The 14,588-nt window shown below is 34.5% G+C and overlaps 2 protein-coding genes across 3 annotated transcripts; one reads left to right on the plus strand and one right to left on the minus strand.

Annotated features, from left to right (window-relative positions):
* Positions 1-1,180: 1,180 nt before the first annotated feature.
* rbm28 (RNA binding motif protein 28) lies at positions 1,181-12,894 on the minus strand. The gene is made up of 20 exons (XM_044124200.1): positions 12,686-12,894; positions 12,402-12,548; positions 11,961-12,067; positions 11,111-11,186; positions 10,934-11,026; positions 10,777-10,845; positions 9,810-9,897; positions 9,488-9,723; positions 9,319-9,385; positions 9,096-9,205; positions 8,936-9,009; positions 8,676-8,811; positions 7,132-7,196; positions 6,860-7,018; positions 6,505-6,654; positions 6,073-6,147; positions 5,819-5,945; positions 4,563-4,695; positions 4,292-4,406; positions 1,181-3,553 (listed from the first exon to the last, which is right to left on the minus strand). Exons 1-20 carry the CDS (start codon positions 12,801-12,803, stop codon positions 3,416-3,418), a joined length of 2,283 nt encoding a protein of 760 aa, XP_043980135.1. The 5' UTR covers positions 12,804-12,894; the 3' UTR covers positions 1,181-3,415.
* Positions 1,316-2,509, plus strand: LOC122835281. 2 transcript variants are annotated; one of them, XM_044124202.1, is made up of 3 exons: positions 1,316-1,390; positions 1,894-2,065; positions 2,165-2,509. In XM_044124202.1, exons 1-3 carry the CDS (start codon positions 1,317-1,319, stop codon positions 2,507-2,509), a joined length of 591 nt encoding a protein of 196 aa, XP_043980137.1. In that variant the 5' UTR covers position 1,316. The 2 variants fall into 2 exon arrangements, with proteins under 2 accessions (XP_043980137.1, XP_043980136.1); XM_044124201.1 differs by lacking the exon at positions 1,316-1,390 and having other exon boundaries at positions 1,694-2,065.
* Positions 12,895-14,588: the final 1,694 nt, after the last annotated feature.

Here is a 14,588-nt window from a genome sequence, read left to right on the forward strand (position 1 = left end):
CAATACCAAAAAGTTTTCTTGAACATAAACTAAGGTGGAAAATTACTTCTGTTTTCTATTTCAGTCAGAATGACCGTGTGACATCAACTGTCCTGACCTTGCATTTTGTTTAATTCCTTAAAGTTGATTGTACACGTTATAAAAGTTTCCTTTACACTGATGTTTGAGATATTGATGAGGCGCATCTGATTTTGACGCCATTTTGACGTCAAATGGTGGGAAAAGCCAGAGCAAACAACTTTTACTCATTCCAGATGTGAGGAAAAGAATTTTCACATGTGATGAAACATGCTCTACAAGGCGTTGCAAGCTCAAGAGAGCTGGTATGAGAAATGTTTCTCTTTAATGAAAAATCAAACAAACGTAAGCGTCATTCTGTTGTTCAACTTGATTCAAACTATTTCACTTGTAAATAGCATGATAGTTTTTCTGTTACTCCTAAAAAGAGGTCCATTTGTGGATCTCCCCTCCCCCGCCGTTTTCCCCAACAGCTTTGCGGACTATACACCCTATAAACTCTCTAAAAACTGAATTAGAGTTGCTTTCAAAAAACACTGTCTAAATTCAACACGACTGTTGTTGGCAATCATACAGTGAATGTATATATTATTACTATATTAAGCAATCTACTGAACCTTTAGAAATTCAGTGTATTTCTTTGTAAAATGATTTCCAATTCATCATGCACATTAATGCATTACATATTATTGAAAATTACAACTCGATCAAACCATCAATAGTCATACAACAGTATTAAGTCATGTTAGGTGTTTTAAATTTCATAAGTATCAGACCTAAGAGGTGCTGGGTTTTTCCCCGTCATGTCTTATTTTTAAAACGTAATGTATTTATACATAACATAAAAGACACAGTGGCACTTCTTGCATAGGTGATGCCATGCAAGAACAGTTGCTTTTTCTGATCCTCCACCACCCACCACATACGCAAAAATACATACAAAATCTCCTGTTTTGTTCTTGCAAATGGAGTTAAACGTGGCAATAATCATCATTCAATCTGCTAGAATAAAGAATTAGGTCTGTTGTTCACCAGAGTGAAAAGGTATCTGACTAAATTACAGTATAAAACAAAACTTATCACAAAAGCAAGTTTCAGAAAAAATAGACAAGTTGAAGTGAATGTCTGTGGATTGGTCAGTTTTCTAAGTTAAGAATGCTGATGGCATTTGGAACACAACTTTTATTTTTTTTTAAATGAACTGTCTGCAGCAGCCCCATAGAGCATGCAGGACAAGGTGATGGCTAGAAGTGAGTAAGTGGGACGGGGGGTGGGGGTCGAAAAGAGGTGAGTAAGAGATGACTCAACAGCCCTCTAATATAAGATACCCTGATGAAGGCAAACAGTGTCACCCATTCAAACGCCAAGCGAGGTAAGATCCACTCTTTCTGCTTCTGTTTGAATGTCTTATTTACTATGTTGAGGTGTTTCCCACTGTGTGTTTACTATCAAACTTGTTCATTATATAGTTGTATTTATTGTTTATCAGTTAACTTTATGTGATTTTGAGAAGCTTATTTAATTGACAGGTTATAAGAAGCATGTTGTCACAATATTGTTTTTTCAATCTTTTTCCTGCTTGATCTAATCATACTTTGTAGTACATTCAGACTACATAATTAAAAGTAGAGGGGAAAAAAAAAACTTTGTTAGCTAAAGTCAGTGAACTTTGATCATGGCACACAGAGAACCACAGAGTTCTTTATATTACAAATATTTGCTGGTACAAAATGAATTGAAACTGAAATTACAAGGTGACTCAACTGAACCACATGCATCTGATTATTCTAAAAGCATTAACAAATATAAAAAAGCTATATTCAGAGTAATGTTTCTCACTGGTTATGACTATTTTTTTTCTAATTCATATTCTAGGAACACATTCTTCTCTATCCAGAAAAGCACAATCACCATGGACTCGACACTAGTGGCCCTGTTTTTCTTGTTCCATGTTCTAAGTGTGGGTACAGGAAACCCTGTTCCAGATGCCAAGAGCGCCATTGAGCCGATAATAAAAACGCTTATGGTTAGGCTGAACGCTTTCCAGGTATGTTTCAGCGCTCCATTTATGAAATGAAAATAAGTGCAGCTTGAAGTTTGAATAAATTAGCTGGTTTGTGACTACAAATATGTTGTCATTTTACAGGCTCTTCCCAGCTTAGGAGTCAATCCTCCTCAAGAACTGGAAGGATTTTCCTCCATAGTGGCAGCTATGAATGGTTACAACAATCTGATCTCTGAAAATCTACTGAATGTTGCCCAGGTGAAAACTGACATCTCCAGACTGACCAACGCCATCAACCGCAAACTGATGGACTGCACAGAAACCAACCCAAAGCTCACACTTCCAGTGCACCTGCAGCAACTGCAGAACGAATGGGAACAGGACCCAGAATGCCATGTTGAAGCCGTCAGCCTGGAAGCTCTCAATGGAGTGAGGGAGATCCTCAAACTGCTCCAGAACCAAATTCATGGAATTGCATCTTGCTGAAAAACTGATTGAAGCCAAAGATTGAAATCTGCGCTAGCACTGTTATTGAGGTCAAGACTGTGCAATACATTTTCAGTAATTTCATTTAAAAATGCACTTATTTTATAACAAATACATATATATTTTATTTTATTTGTATTTTTAACCTATTTAATTTTTACTTCATGCATATCTTGATATATGTAATATGGAGAGTGTTGCGTCAATAACAAGCTCTCAGTGAGAGTGATTGGTCTAGCCCTGATGCTGAATCCGCAGTTTTGATAACTGCAACCAGGCATGAGATGTACTGTCACTCCGGGAAACCCCTGAAGCCAACGGGTTTGTTTGAGAACCAATGGCACATAGTAAATGGGAACTTTTAATTTTGTGCAATATCAACAGCTGCTGCAAAATGAGTAAATAGCAACAGGGAATATCTTGAATATTTTTGTACAATGAGTGAAGTTTTAATGTTTTGAATAAAACTAAATAAATATTAAACTTTTTCCTGACTGTCATTGTTGTGCTATATGTACAAATGAGCTGGAAAGTCACGAAGTGACAAAAATATTTTACGTGTACCTGAGTTGCGTGTATTTAAATGAATTAAAGCATGCAAAAATAACCAGACATTGTCAAAATGAGGAAAAATAATAAAAATAAAAATCACAAAAAGCAAAGAGGTACAGAAAAAAAACTACATTTTAAACATTATTTTTTTTTAAAAGAGATATGCAGAAAACAAGAACAAAGAAGACAAAATTTCAAATTTGCTTCGACAACAACCATGTCATAAACAGAGCAAATAAACTGTACAGTTTAGCACAGTTCATAAAAAAGTATCTACTCAGAAATACCACTAGTTAGTATTTTGTAAGCCATGGATTTCTTAGTCATCTCTTCCTTTCTTACATGGCCATGGATTTAACTATCAAACCATTTGCTTCTTTTAATGAAGGCATTCTTGTCGCCGCTGCCCATGAGTTTCCTCTTGTACTGCTCCACCAAGGAATCAAAACGGTCCCCATCCTTCCTCTGGAACTGTTTCTTAGCACTGTTAATCTTTTGAAAACAAAAACACCAAATAAAAGTGACATTAGACTCAACAGGACACAATACAAACCGTTTTTAACTGCCTTTCTAATGTCAAGCATAAACACAAGCTGAAAATGAACATACGTCTTTGCATTTAAATCCTTTAATAACTCTATCAAATATTGGTGATTGAGTAATCTTCTGATAATAATTCAAAAGGTGTCCATCTAGATCTCAGAATACCAAGCTATTAAAATGTTTCAGATCAAATAAATTTTAATATTAGATATCAATAAAGTGAGTAAAAAATATGAAGTGTTTGCTCCCTAAACTCTTGTAAAATTGAGCTTTCCATTAAAAAAAAAAAAAAAAAAAAAGTTTAAACAGTTTTTTCACAATTAAACAACTGGAGCTGCTATTTTTTCCAAATATACACAGATTGGTTTGAAATGTTTTTTTCCATGATGTTTAAAATAATTGTTTGAAAACTGCTTTTTGTTTTTGCTGAGATTATTTTTTTTATCTAATGTTATAACTTCTTTGATGACCCAACATATTTAAATATGACAAAAAAGCAAAAACAGCATAATTCTGTAAGAGGAAATACAATTTAGACACATACATTAGAGATAACCAGATAATATATTTTACATCTGCTGAATTATTAGCTGCCAAAATGATCACCTATTAAGTTTCCAAAAAAAACAAACAGAAAAAAAACTTGTGCTTTCTCAGACAACAACGACTGAGACAATATTTCCAAACCTGTTTTTTGGCCTGATTAGGCTTTTCAAATTGTTGTGTTGGGCGCTTGTTCCTTTTTGATCCAGGCTTTGCTTTCTTGGGAGGTGGAGCCTGTTGCTTGTCTTTGTCACGCATTCTGCAAACGGGCAAGAGTTGGATGAACTGACAAAAACATGTTCCCTGAGATACCAAACATAAGATTTCTACATCCACAGCTCCAAACCGCCTGTTCAAATTGACCAAATAAACAGAAAACCATGAAGCAGACAGAGAAGTGCTGATGGAACCGTACCTGATCTTAGGTCCACGATGGGAAGGAAAAGGCAAAACCTTCTTTCGTTTCTTTCCATTTTGCAAATCAACATGTTCAATCTCAGGTTTGGTCTGAAAACCTGAAAAGTTCTGTTTCTGTCCTTCACCAGTGTCTGTTGAAGATAAAAGAGAAAATAATAGCAGCAGAAACCATATTCTAACAATATCTAATCAATTCCCTCAAGTGTAGTTTAAACTTATTTTCTATTACAAATTTCACAAAACAAAACAAAAAAACACAGTCCTAGACAAGCCAAATTTAAAAGTCCCAGCTTTTAAACATCATTACATACAAAAATAATAAAATGGCTCTTGTAGGTTTTTAATAAGTAGAGGTCTGGAGTTCTGCAATGACTCTTTACGTTTCACGCCAACTCGTAGTAATGTGACAATGCAAATTTTTCCAAGAAGATGGAAGATGAGGAAATGGGTGGGGAATGTCAGATAATTTGAAATATAAAAACAAAGTGTAACAAAGGGTTTACCCAAACTTTCACCATGTTGACCTTGACTTAAAAAAACAACGTGCAACTCCTGGTTTTAAATTAATCTGAATCTAGTTTCAAGATTACAGTGATGACTAACAAAATTTTGATAATGCCTTTTCTGTTATTAAGCAGCTCTATTAGAAGTACAATATTAGAAAATCTTGCAAAGGCAGCAATATTGGTAAAAATTGGGATAACAATGTAAAGTGCAATATATTTCAAATTTCCTCTTCCTCATCTGTACCTTCATCACTATGCAAGTTCACAACACTTGGAATATATTAGCAACAATTATTGCACTCCAAGCAGTCCTTTACAATATACATTTTGCACACCCTGACATAGCGATGACAACATATCCTCTATATATTGTGCAGCCTTATTTCATGTTTGTGAGTTACAAGGCTTGGAACAATGTCCTTTGGACAAAAGGGATCAAAGTTAAGAGCAGCAGAAAACCGCCCCCCATGTTGGACAAAAAACAAACATACACCTACAAGCAAAAACTTTGACTTTGTTTTGAAATCACAAGACCTGAGCAACTTGCAGTTGATGTAAAGCCCAAAATTTGAAAGAATGAATATTTAACTATTTGAACTAGATTGTCACTGCGAATCTTTTAATTGTACTATACATGAGATGTTACAGGAGAGTAAAACATTGGAGCAAATGTATCTTACCCTTAAGAACTTAACACACAGTATGAATAAAACCTCAAACATGTTAGTTTAAGAAAAATCCTTTCTACCTTCCTCCTTTCCTGTCAGATGTGATGAAGATTGTCCTTTATGTCCATCCTTCTTTGTTTTTTTGGTGTCTGTACCTGTTTGGGGATTTTTTACTTCTCTTTTTACAGGTTGACTTTGGATGAAGTCCTGTCAACAAAAGTAAACAATATTAAGAAAATTATGTTAATGATTAAAAAAAATACAATATTGTTCCAGGGACTAAAACTTGCAAGTGTCTCACATAATATTACAAGAAACAAATAAATACACAAACTTTATTTCTCTGCCTCCGCATTTCCTTGAGTTTGAGCTTCCTGGAATCCTCCAGAGAAAACTCAACAATGGGTCTCTGCAAAAGAAAAGAATATGTTGGACCAGACTATTAATGCAAAGGCATCTACATATTCTCTGTCTTTGACTCAAAATTATTTTCTTTTGAGTTTGATCAGAAATGACATTAATAAATGCAGTTTTATTGAGTTAATCATTTTATTATAACAAACTAAGTATGTAACATTTTCACTGCAATAAAAGCGTAACAAAAATTGTTAGGTGACATCTTTGCAAAATGTAGTTGTATACTGGATTGAGATGCTGCTGGGAAAGGTAGCATGAAAAAGAAAAGGTTAACTAAAAGTTACCCAAGAATGCAGTCAGAATACAGTTGAATCAGACAGATAATGGATAGAATGTAGAAAAGGTGTACCTTGTGAGGGCCAAAGATGTCAGGGTTGTTGTTAAGGTAGCGCAGAGTGGCGAGAGCCTGCTCATGGTCTCGAAACTGAACGAAACCGTAACCCAACGACTGACCCGTCACTCGACCTTTCTCTGGCTTCCTGTCATACATGACCCGACACTAAAGGAAGAGGCAGGAAACAAACACATAGAATTCATACAAACACAATGAAAAATAACAAAATAACCTGCTCTCATATTTCAATACAGATAAATTCAAGGCCATAAATAAATTTTAGAAATCTCAAAGGAGAAGAATCCAGAAAAACTAACAAGCTAATGAATTTTTATTTTTTGATTTTTTTCCTGAAAGTAACCAAACTTACCTCTGGGATCCGAACTCCTTTGGTTCCTTGTAGACCTTTAAGGCACAGAGCTCTGAGTTTTTTATCGTCTACAGATTTGGGCAGGTTATGGATGCACAAGCGATTTTTCGATACAAATACACTTATATCCCGAAGCTTGGCTCTCTTTATTTCTTCAAACTAAAAAGAAAAGCAGCACAACACATGACTCAAAATAGAAGTTACTTGAGAGATTTAGACAAGCTCAAGAGATCATCCACTAAAAATCATTCACCAAAACAAAAGGTACTCACTCTGACTCTTTTGGCCATATCTGCCTCAGATACTCCCTCTGCTGCCTTTGTTCCAGTGCGGATCACTGAGGGTTCGAAGGAAGGTGAGTAAAAGTCATACATTTAGGAGTACCTCAAACTAAAAGTTGGCAGAGACAAAGCTAATGTATTTAAAAAAAGACATTTCTCAATGTGAGCAACAATGTGACAGAATTAGTTCATTATATCCTAAAAATTGTATTCAAGAGAAACCACCTCGTGAGCTAAATCTGCAGATTTCAGTTTGGTCAGCCCTGAGCAGTGACCAGCTGTTCAGAAACCCAAACATCCCTTCCTGCTTTTAACAGTAAATGCACCACACTTAAACTGTACTAGGTCACAATAACAATATAATGCTGTGTGGAGGCTTTTCCTGAGGAAAGAACACTTAAAGTTAGCTATTATGAGAAGGAACGCTAACAAAAAAAGTCAAACGAAACACTGACATGTCAAAAGCATGTTTGTACTTTTTCAGGTAACAAGGGAGCAAGAACACATTGCAGCAAAGTAGTCCTACTTTATTATTTTCCACTTTAAAACTAGAAATCTAGGAACAAGGTGAAAGTCTATCTTCTGTGGGAAAAAGTCATGGAAAATGCCACCCACTGAATCAAACTGTAAATGTGAACCCCACAATCATCTTTTTTTCACTTTAACGCTCGATGATCTATTATTATAGCTGAACTAATGGTCCATATGAAAACAAAAACAAGATCACACAGAGCACTGCTGTCTGTGTTTTAATCTAGTACAAAAAATATATTTTGAACTGTATATGGTTGATATGATGAGACAGGCAGGCTCTGCAGTTCCCATTCCCTACATGATAAATACATCACAGAGTTCCTATGCAGACCAGGTGGGGGCGCCAAAAGATAAGAAGAATATTCCCTAAACAGAAGTCGACTAAATGAAAAATAAAGATACTTGCATCAATATTATGATTTTTTTTTTCTTTATAATAAGCAAACACTTATACCAAAGAAAGATAAACTCACTTTCCATGTGTTATTTGGGTTATTTATTTTATTTTTATTCCAACTACTGAAAAGCTGTGGTTTAGAAATAAAAAATGGCAATAAGTGTACATGTTTTATAACAAAACTTTTAAATGAAGTATTAGTATATTTTAATCCTGACTATTTGTTCATATTTGTAACGTGTTTATGCACTTATTCAAGTTCCAAATTGATGCATTAAGCACGTTTCTTTTATTAAAAAAACTTTGTTGTTTTTGACTATTTCTATGTCTAACATGTTAAAAGATCAGACTGAAGCTAAAATGAATAAACAAAAACAATTAGACCTTACATAAACAGACTCAGCTTTATACTGAATGCTTTGTCACACATAGCACAACATTGCCTCCATCAATTACCACTAAATCACAAAAAAAAAAATAGAATTAATAAAACCTAATTAAGAGAGACTGATCAGAAAACAGCCAAGAAAGTCTGACTGGTGCATCTTTAGATACAATGTTATGAATTTAATAAGGACATAGCAAAATAGGCTGAAACACTCACATCCTTCTCTGGCCAGGTACAGGTTCCTGCTGCCCGTCTCTACTTTTTTCTTGTCGACTTTCAGCTTCAGCGCATCTTCTCTGCTCACTGCTGTAACAATCATCAGCTTTCTGCCATCTGCACGGACTCCACCATTCTGGAGAAAATGTTACAGCAACATCAACATATATCCTAAAACTTGAACCTATATTGATATTGAACACCAAGGGGGCAGAAGTTATTATCATTCATTAATTGTTTTATTTATTTATTTTTTTTACCTCCGTCTCATCTTGGGCTGCAGCTATGCAGCTGTCTGCAGCCTCTTTAGTCTTAAACTGGGCAAATGCAAGACCTGAAAAAAAAACTACTGAAATAACTAAGTGCTTCTTTCTAAAACCGTAGAGGAAGAAGTGAAATACATTTGACAGTTTATCTGACCTTTGGAATGCTGTGTCTCTGGGTGGAGAACAATCTTTACATAGTTGACCTCTCCAAACTGCAGAAGAACTTCCTCCAGACCCTCCTCTTCCGTGTCAAATGACAAGTTCCTAAATGCCAGATTTATAAATGACAATACTATAATGACTCTGCAGAATTGTTTGGAAACATGCAGGAGAAAGAGTAAAATATATTAAGGTTGGTTAGAGAAAGACGATCCCACCTGATAAAAACTGTTCGGCCCTCATTTACATCTGAAGGCAAACGTTTCTTTGGCTTTTGTTTTTGAGCTAGAGAAAAAAACAGTTGTAACATGTTAGAAGAGAAACACATAGAAATCATGTAAGAAATATAATAAACACAATGATAAAACTAGAAAAATAAATTCAAACCTGGTGAAATTTCTTCTTCCTCTTCATCATCACTCTCACTGTAATCCTCATCTGAATCAATGCCATCATCATCGCCATCATCATCACTATTATCCTCCTTAATTTCATCCTCCTCTTTGTCATCCTCCTCCTCTTCAGCATCATCATCATCATCATCATCTTCTTCTTCTTCAACGTCATCTTCATCACTTGACTGAAGATCCTCCACCTGCTGTGCAGTTGCCTTCAATCCACCTCTGCAAAGGTATTAGCAACGTTAGCAACACTGCAACACTTAAGAGCAGAACAATGTGCATCGGAAATGTATACGCATAAAAATCACTTTTTCTTCACAGCTGTTTCTCCTTTCTTTTCTTCATCCTCAGATTCCCTTCCTGCTTTGGGATCTGCCTCTTCTGCAACTTTATTTCCTGACAATGAAAACCAATCACAGTTAAAAGAAGGCCTATTACGATACACTTTAACCTTGTGGATCAAAAGATAAGGGGGTAAAATTTAAGTATATCAATGTCAATATTCCCTCAACATTCTCTTAGATTTTGTAAATCTAAGAGCAGCATAAAATACTTAAATTATAACATTTTAAATATACATATATAAATATATATAATTTTAAAAAGTGTAACTGTTTCAACATGTCACAACAGAAACTTTTTTGGAAAAATATTTCGTCTACACGTATTAAGAAATGTGAAGCACAAAAGTAGCATGAATATCAGTCAGTTTTTATTTTGCAAAAATAAATCAACAGATATATTTATAAACTAAACACAACTACTAATTGTGTTTTTTCTTGTTTTTGTTTTTTCCCCATCACCTCTAAGTTATTAGGTGAAAAGGTGTTACTTTTGTAACATCTGAAAAATAATGAAAAAAGGAATTTAGGAAAAAATTAAATAGAATTTGTGGAAAAATAATTAAATGTCATAGGTATCTACATATAAAATGACCACTAACCAGCCTCTTTACAAATTTCCTCAACATGTTCAAAGAAATATTTTAAAAAAATATAAAACAAAGTACTTTTTATCACTGTACAAATTCTTACTCAAATAGGGGGTATTAAACATAACATTTGTGTCAAATTACCCCATTTGAATGAAATTAAAAATATATAATAGTTCAGGGCAGTACAAGAGCTGCAGTTTTTGACTAACACTGTTGCAAATAATCATGTCCTTTGGCGTTCATAGCACCAAGGCTTTTTGTCACAAAGCCAAGCCAGAGTTAATTAGTTGACCAATAAGTTCTACTATGAATAATTACTGCATCCACACACACATATTTACCTTTTAAAGACTGCTGTGCTGCAATATAGTTTTCTTTTGGCACAGCCCAGTCAACTGCTACTTGGCGACCTGTGAAGATTCAAAAAAGATTGCAACATATAAATTAATTATATGAATTGAATACTGCAAATCCAGAAATACTGTCTTGTGCACTGACCTTTTATCTCTTTCATATTCAAAGCTTGGAGTGCCTTTGTGGCACCAGACATATTTTTAAACTGGACAAATGCAAATCCACGCATCTTTCCATCTATTAGAAAACAAAAACAAGAAGGAAATGTATTTTTGCAGTGCAAGGCAAAGCTTATGTGTGCATTAAGAGCAAAATAAGTACCTGGTTTGAGGGGTATACTGGCCTCCACTACAGTGCCAAACTTTTCAAATGTTTCTTTTAGATCCTGTTCTGTGCACTGCAACATAAGAAATTTATTAGGAGAATTTAGGTTTACAATAATTTTTCATAAAGTCAATGCAACAATGTATGTCACAAGACAATGTATATCACAAGACTGTTGTTAGTAGAACAACAATCAGCTAAATACAATGCAAACTTTTTTATTTATCACCAAATGCAAACAAAGGGAATAAAACTATACAATATGTCAAAATATATAGAAAATCAAAGTAGGCTGACTAAATGGCAAGCTTTTGTTTGTAAAGAAATAAGTTGGAGGTTTGAAATGAATTATGCAGAAATATCAACAGGTAAGGTGTTGGTGTCGGGATTTTTAGAGGGCAAACATATTTTAGAGTCAGAAAACCTAAAACACTTGATAATATATAACACATTTTTCTTTAAATATAAGGAAAATTTCTAGCAGCAAGCCAAAGCATGGCCAAATAAACGCAGAAAGTATTTTTCCTTCCTTCCTCTTCCGCATCACCATGTAAATCTTCATTTTGTGAACTGAGATTTAAGCTGGAGACACCATTGTGTCTTACATTTTACTATGCAAACATGTCCAAGTTTGGTGTTCCAAAAATAATATTACAGATGAAATAAAAAGCATTAATTAAATGCTCTGTGCCTTGGCCTTGCAGTTATCTTGTGGTAAAAGATAAAAAATGAGGCTATGATTAAGAGAACAGTGATATCCAATCAGGTGTCCAGGCGGTAGAAGTTTGTATTCAACTTTATTTCAGTCCATTGCTATTGTAAATTGTCACCAAACAACACACTATACCTTAAAACTGAGATTCCTTATGACAAGTCTGGCTTGTTTAGATATTCTTTTCTTTACTTCTGTAGTTTCCTGCTCATGTTGAGATGCTTCTGACGCTTCCTCTTTTTCTGCAAAATAAAAATATATGAAGTTATTAAATGGACTGAAAACAACCTATTTGTCAAGGCTTTTGTTTTCATGCAAGTTTACATGCATATTTATGGTGTGTCATTGGTAAAGTAAACAGACAGCAAAAGTTTTGTTTTCTTTGGTCTGTTAGAGAAAAAAAACCTGAGCTTGTGAATTTAATATTTTGTTTGGACTGTAATATTTATAAAAATATGAATAACCTGGGGAACAAAATCACTTAGAAAAATGATCAGACGCATTTTTTTTCTCTATCACAAGCTAAATAAATCTAGATTTTACTGTGTAACTTTACAAACGGCACCTAATACGTACCTGTTTTCTTTTTATTGATTAATTTCTTTTTAGCAACCGAGAGAGACAACTTTTTCCCGTCGTATTCTTTTATTTCCTTCAAGGCTCGCTTTGCGTCTTCTTCCATAGAATACGTGACGAAGCCGAAGCCCCGACATTTCATTGCTCCTGGTTTATGAAAAATAAAAGAAAACAGCTATTAGTAGGGTAGTCTTACATATTTACAATTGGGGGTCAGGTCATTTGCTCTTCAGTCACGTTTGTGTCACACATTCGCGCATTTAGTGGTATAAATATTAATGCACCTTTTTCTCTAACAACGAAGCATTGTTTCACTGGACCAATTTCAGAGAATATTTCCTCAAGCCGCTCGTTTGTTGCTGAGTCTGGTAAAGATGCCACGAATATCGTTACCGCAGGCATGGCTCTTTGCAGGCAGCTAAATGCTAACACTTAGCTCTGAAAAAACTGCACAAACCGAAGTCTAATTTGTTCACTACTCAGCACTGCACTTCACGTCCAAGTTTGGTGTTCCAAAATAATATTACAGATGAAATAAAAGCATTAATTAAATGCTCTGTGCTGCAGTTATCTTGTGGTAAAGATATGAGGCTATGATTAAGAGAACAGTGATATCCAATCAGGTGTCCAGGCGGTGAAGTTTGTATTCAACTTTATTTCAGTCCATTGCTATTGTAATTTGTCACCATACAACACACTATCCCTTAAAACTGAGATTCCTTATGACAAGTCTGGCTTGTTTAGATATTCTTTTCTTTACTTCTGTAGTTTCCTGCTCATGTTGTGATGCTTCTGATGCTTCCTCTTTTTCTGCAAAATAAAAATATATGAAGTTATTAAATGGACTGAAAACAACCTATTTGTCAAGGCTTGTTTTCATGCGAGTTTATATGCATATTTATGGTGTGTCATTGGTAAAGTAAACAGACAGCAAAGGTTTTGTTTTTATGTTCAGTTCCATCTCAACCTTAACAGACATAAACCTGAGCTTGTGAATTTAATCGATTTTCAATCAGTTTTTGCACCAAAGACTTCATAATAATAAACACGTTTTATTATTAAAAACACTACAAACTAATTATGGTAAAGGGCCGTATTAGGTTAACTCGGGGAATCTCATCTGTCCGTGTATCAATTAGCTCCAAACCACTTCTTTGTTCTGTCACATTTATCGATTTATTCCATTTTGATTATTATGCTCCAAACTTTGCAAGGACTGACCAACCCGCTCACCGTTTCCTCATACACACAAACCAGCAGGCCAGTAACCTTCCCATTCATACTTCCTATAATATCAATAATTACTTATTTCATTCATATGGCTCTTATAGAGCCTAAGTGAAAACGTGTTTATTATTATGAAGTCTTTGGTGCAAAAAACTGATTGAAAATCGATTTATATACTGCATATTTATGTCTGTTAAGGTTGAGATGGAACAACAACGAAGCATTGTTTCACTGGACACAATCAAAACTGTCAGATGACTTATTACGCCGCGATAATAACTCAGAAATATAGTTTTGATGTACAGTATTTATATTTCTTTACGGAAGGTTTCTGTTTATATAACAGGTTTGTGGTGCCTTTGTATCCTAAGGAAAGATATAAAACCGAAGTCTAATTTGTTCACAATGAGATATTAACATTCATGGAAAAACCTTACATAACCTTATATTAAATCAGAATGTTTTGCTAAAGCGTCGTTGTCTACCACATTAAGTCGCATGTTTACATGTGGGAGCAGCCATCTTGGAATATAAGGCGATTTATCATTTTTCGCATAGTTAAGGATGAGCTTTGCTGCCATCTATCGGCCTGGAGGCTTCCACGTTTAAACCTATACTCCGAGCTTTTTCTTCACCTTTCCAGACCTGAAAATAAATAAATGACAAAGTAAAAGAAAACTTTCCAGATCTACTCTAGTCTTAAACGAGAAACTGCTGCCCTAATAATGTTAACATTAAAAAAAAATAAAAAAATAAATAACATAAGCAAAATAATCAACAAAAGAATGTATTTTTTGTTATTTTTCTCCCACTTATAATTTCATTAGATACACAAAAATACTTGCTGATCACAACATACTTTTATGATCAGCAAGTATTTTGAACATATACTTGCTGATCATAAATTACTATTTTGATCAAGTAAGTTATTGTGATCACAAATTATGTGATTTATAACTA

This window comes from Gambusia affinis, linkage group LG08 (assembly GCF_019740435.1).
Source record: "Gambusia affinis linkage group LG08, SWU_Gaff_1.0, whole genome shotgun sequence".
In the NCBI taxonomy this organism is placed as follows: domain Eukaryota; kingdom Metazoa; phylum Chordata; class Actinopteri; order Cyprinodontiformes; family Poeciliidae; genus Gambusia; species Gambusia affinis.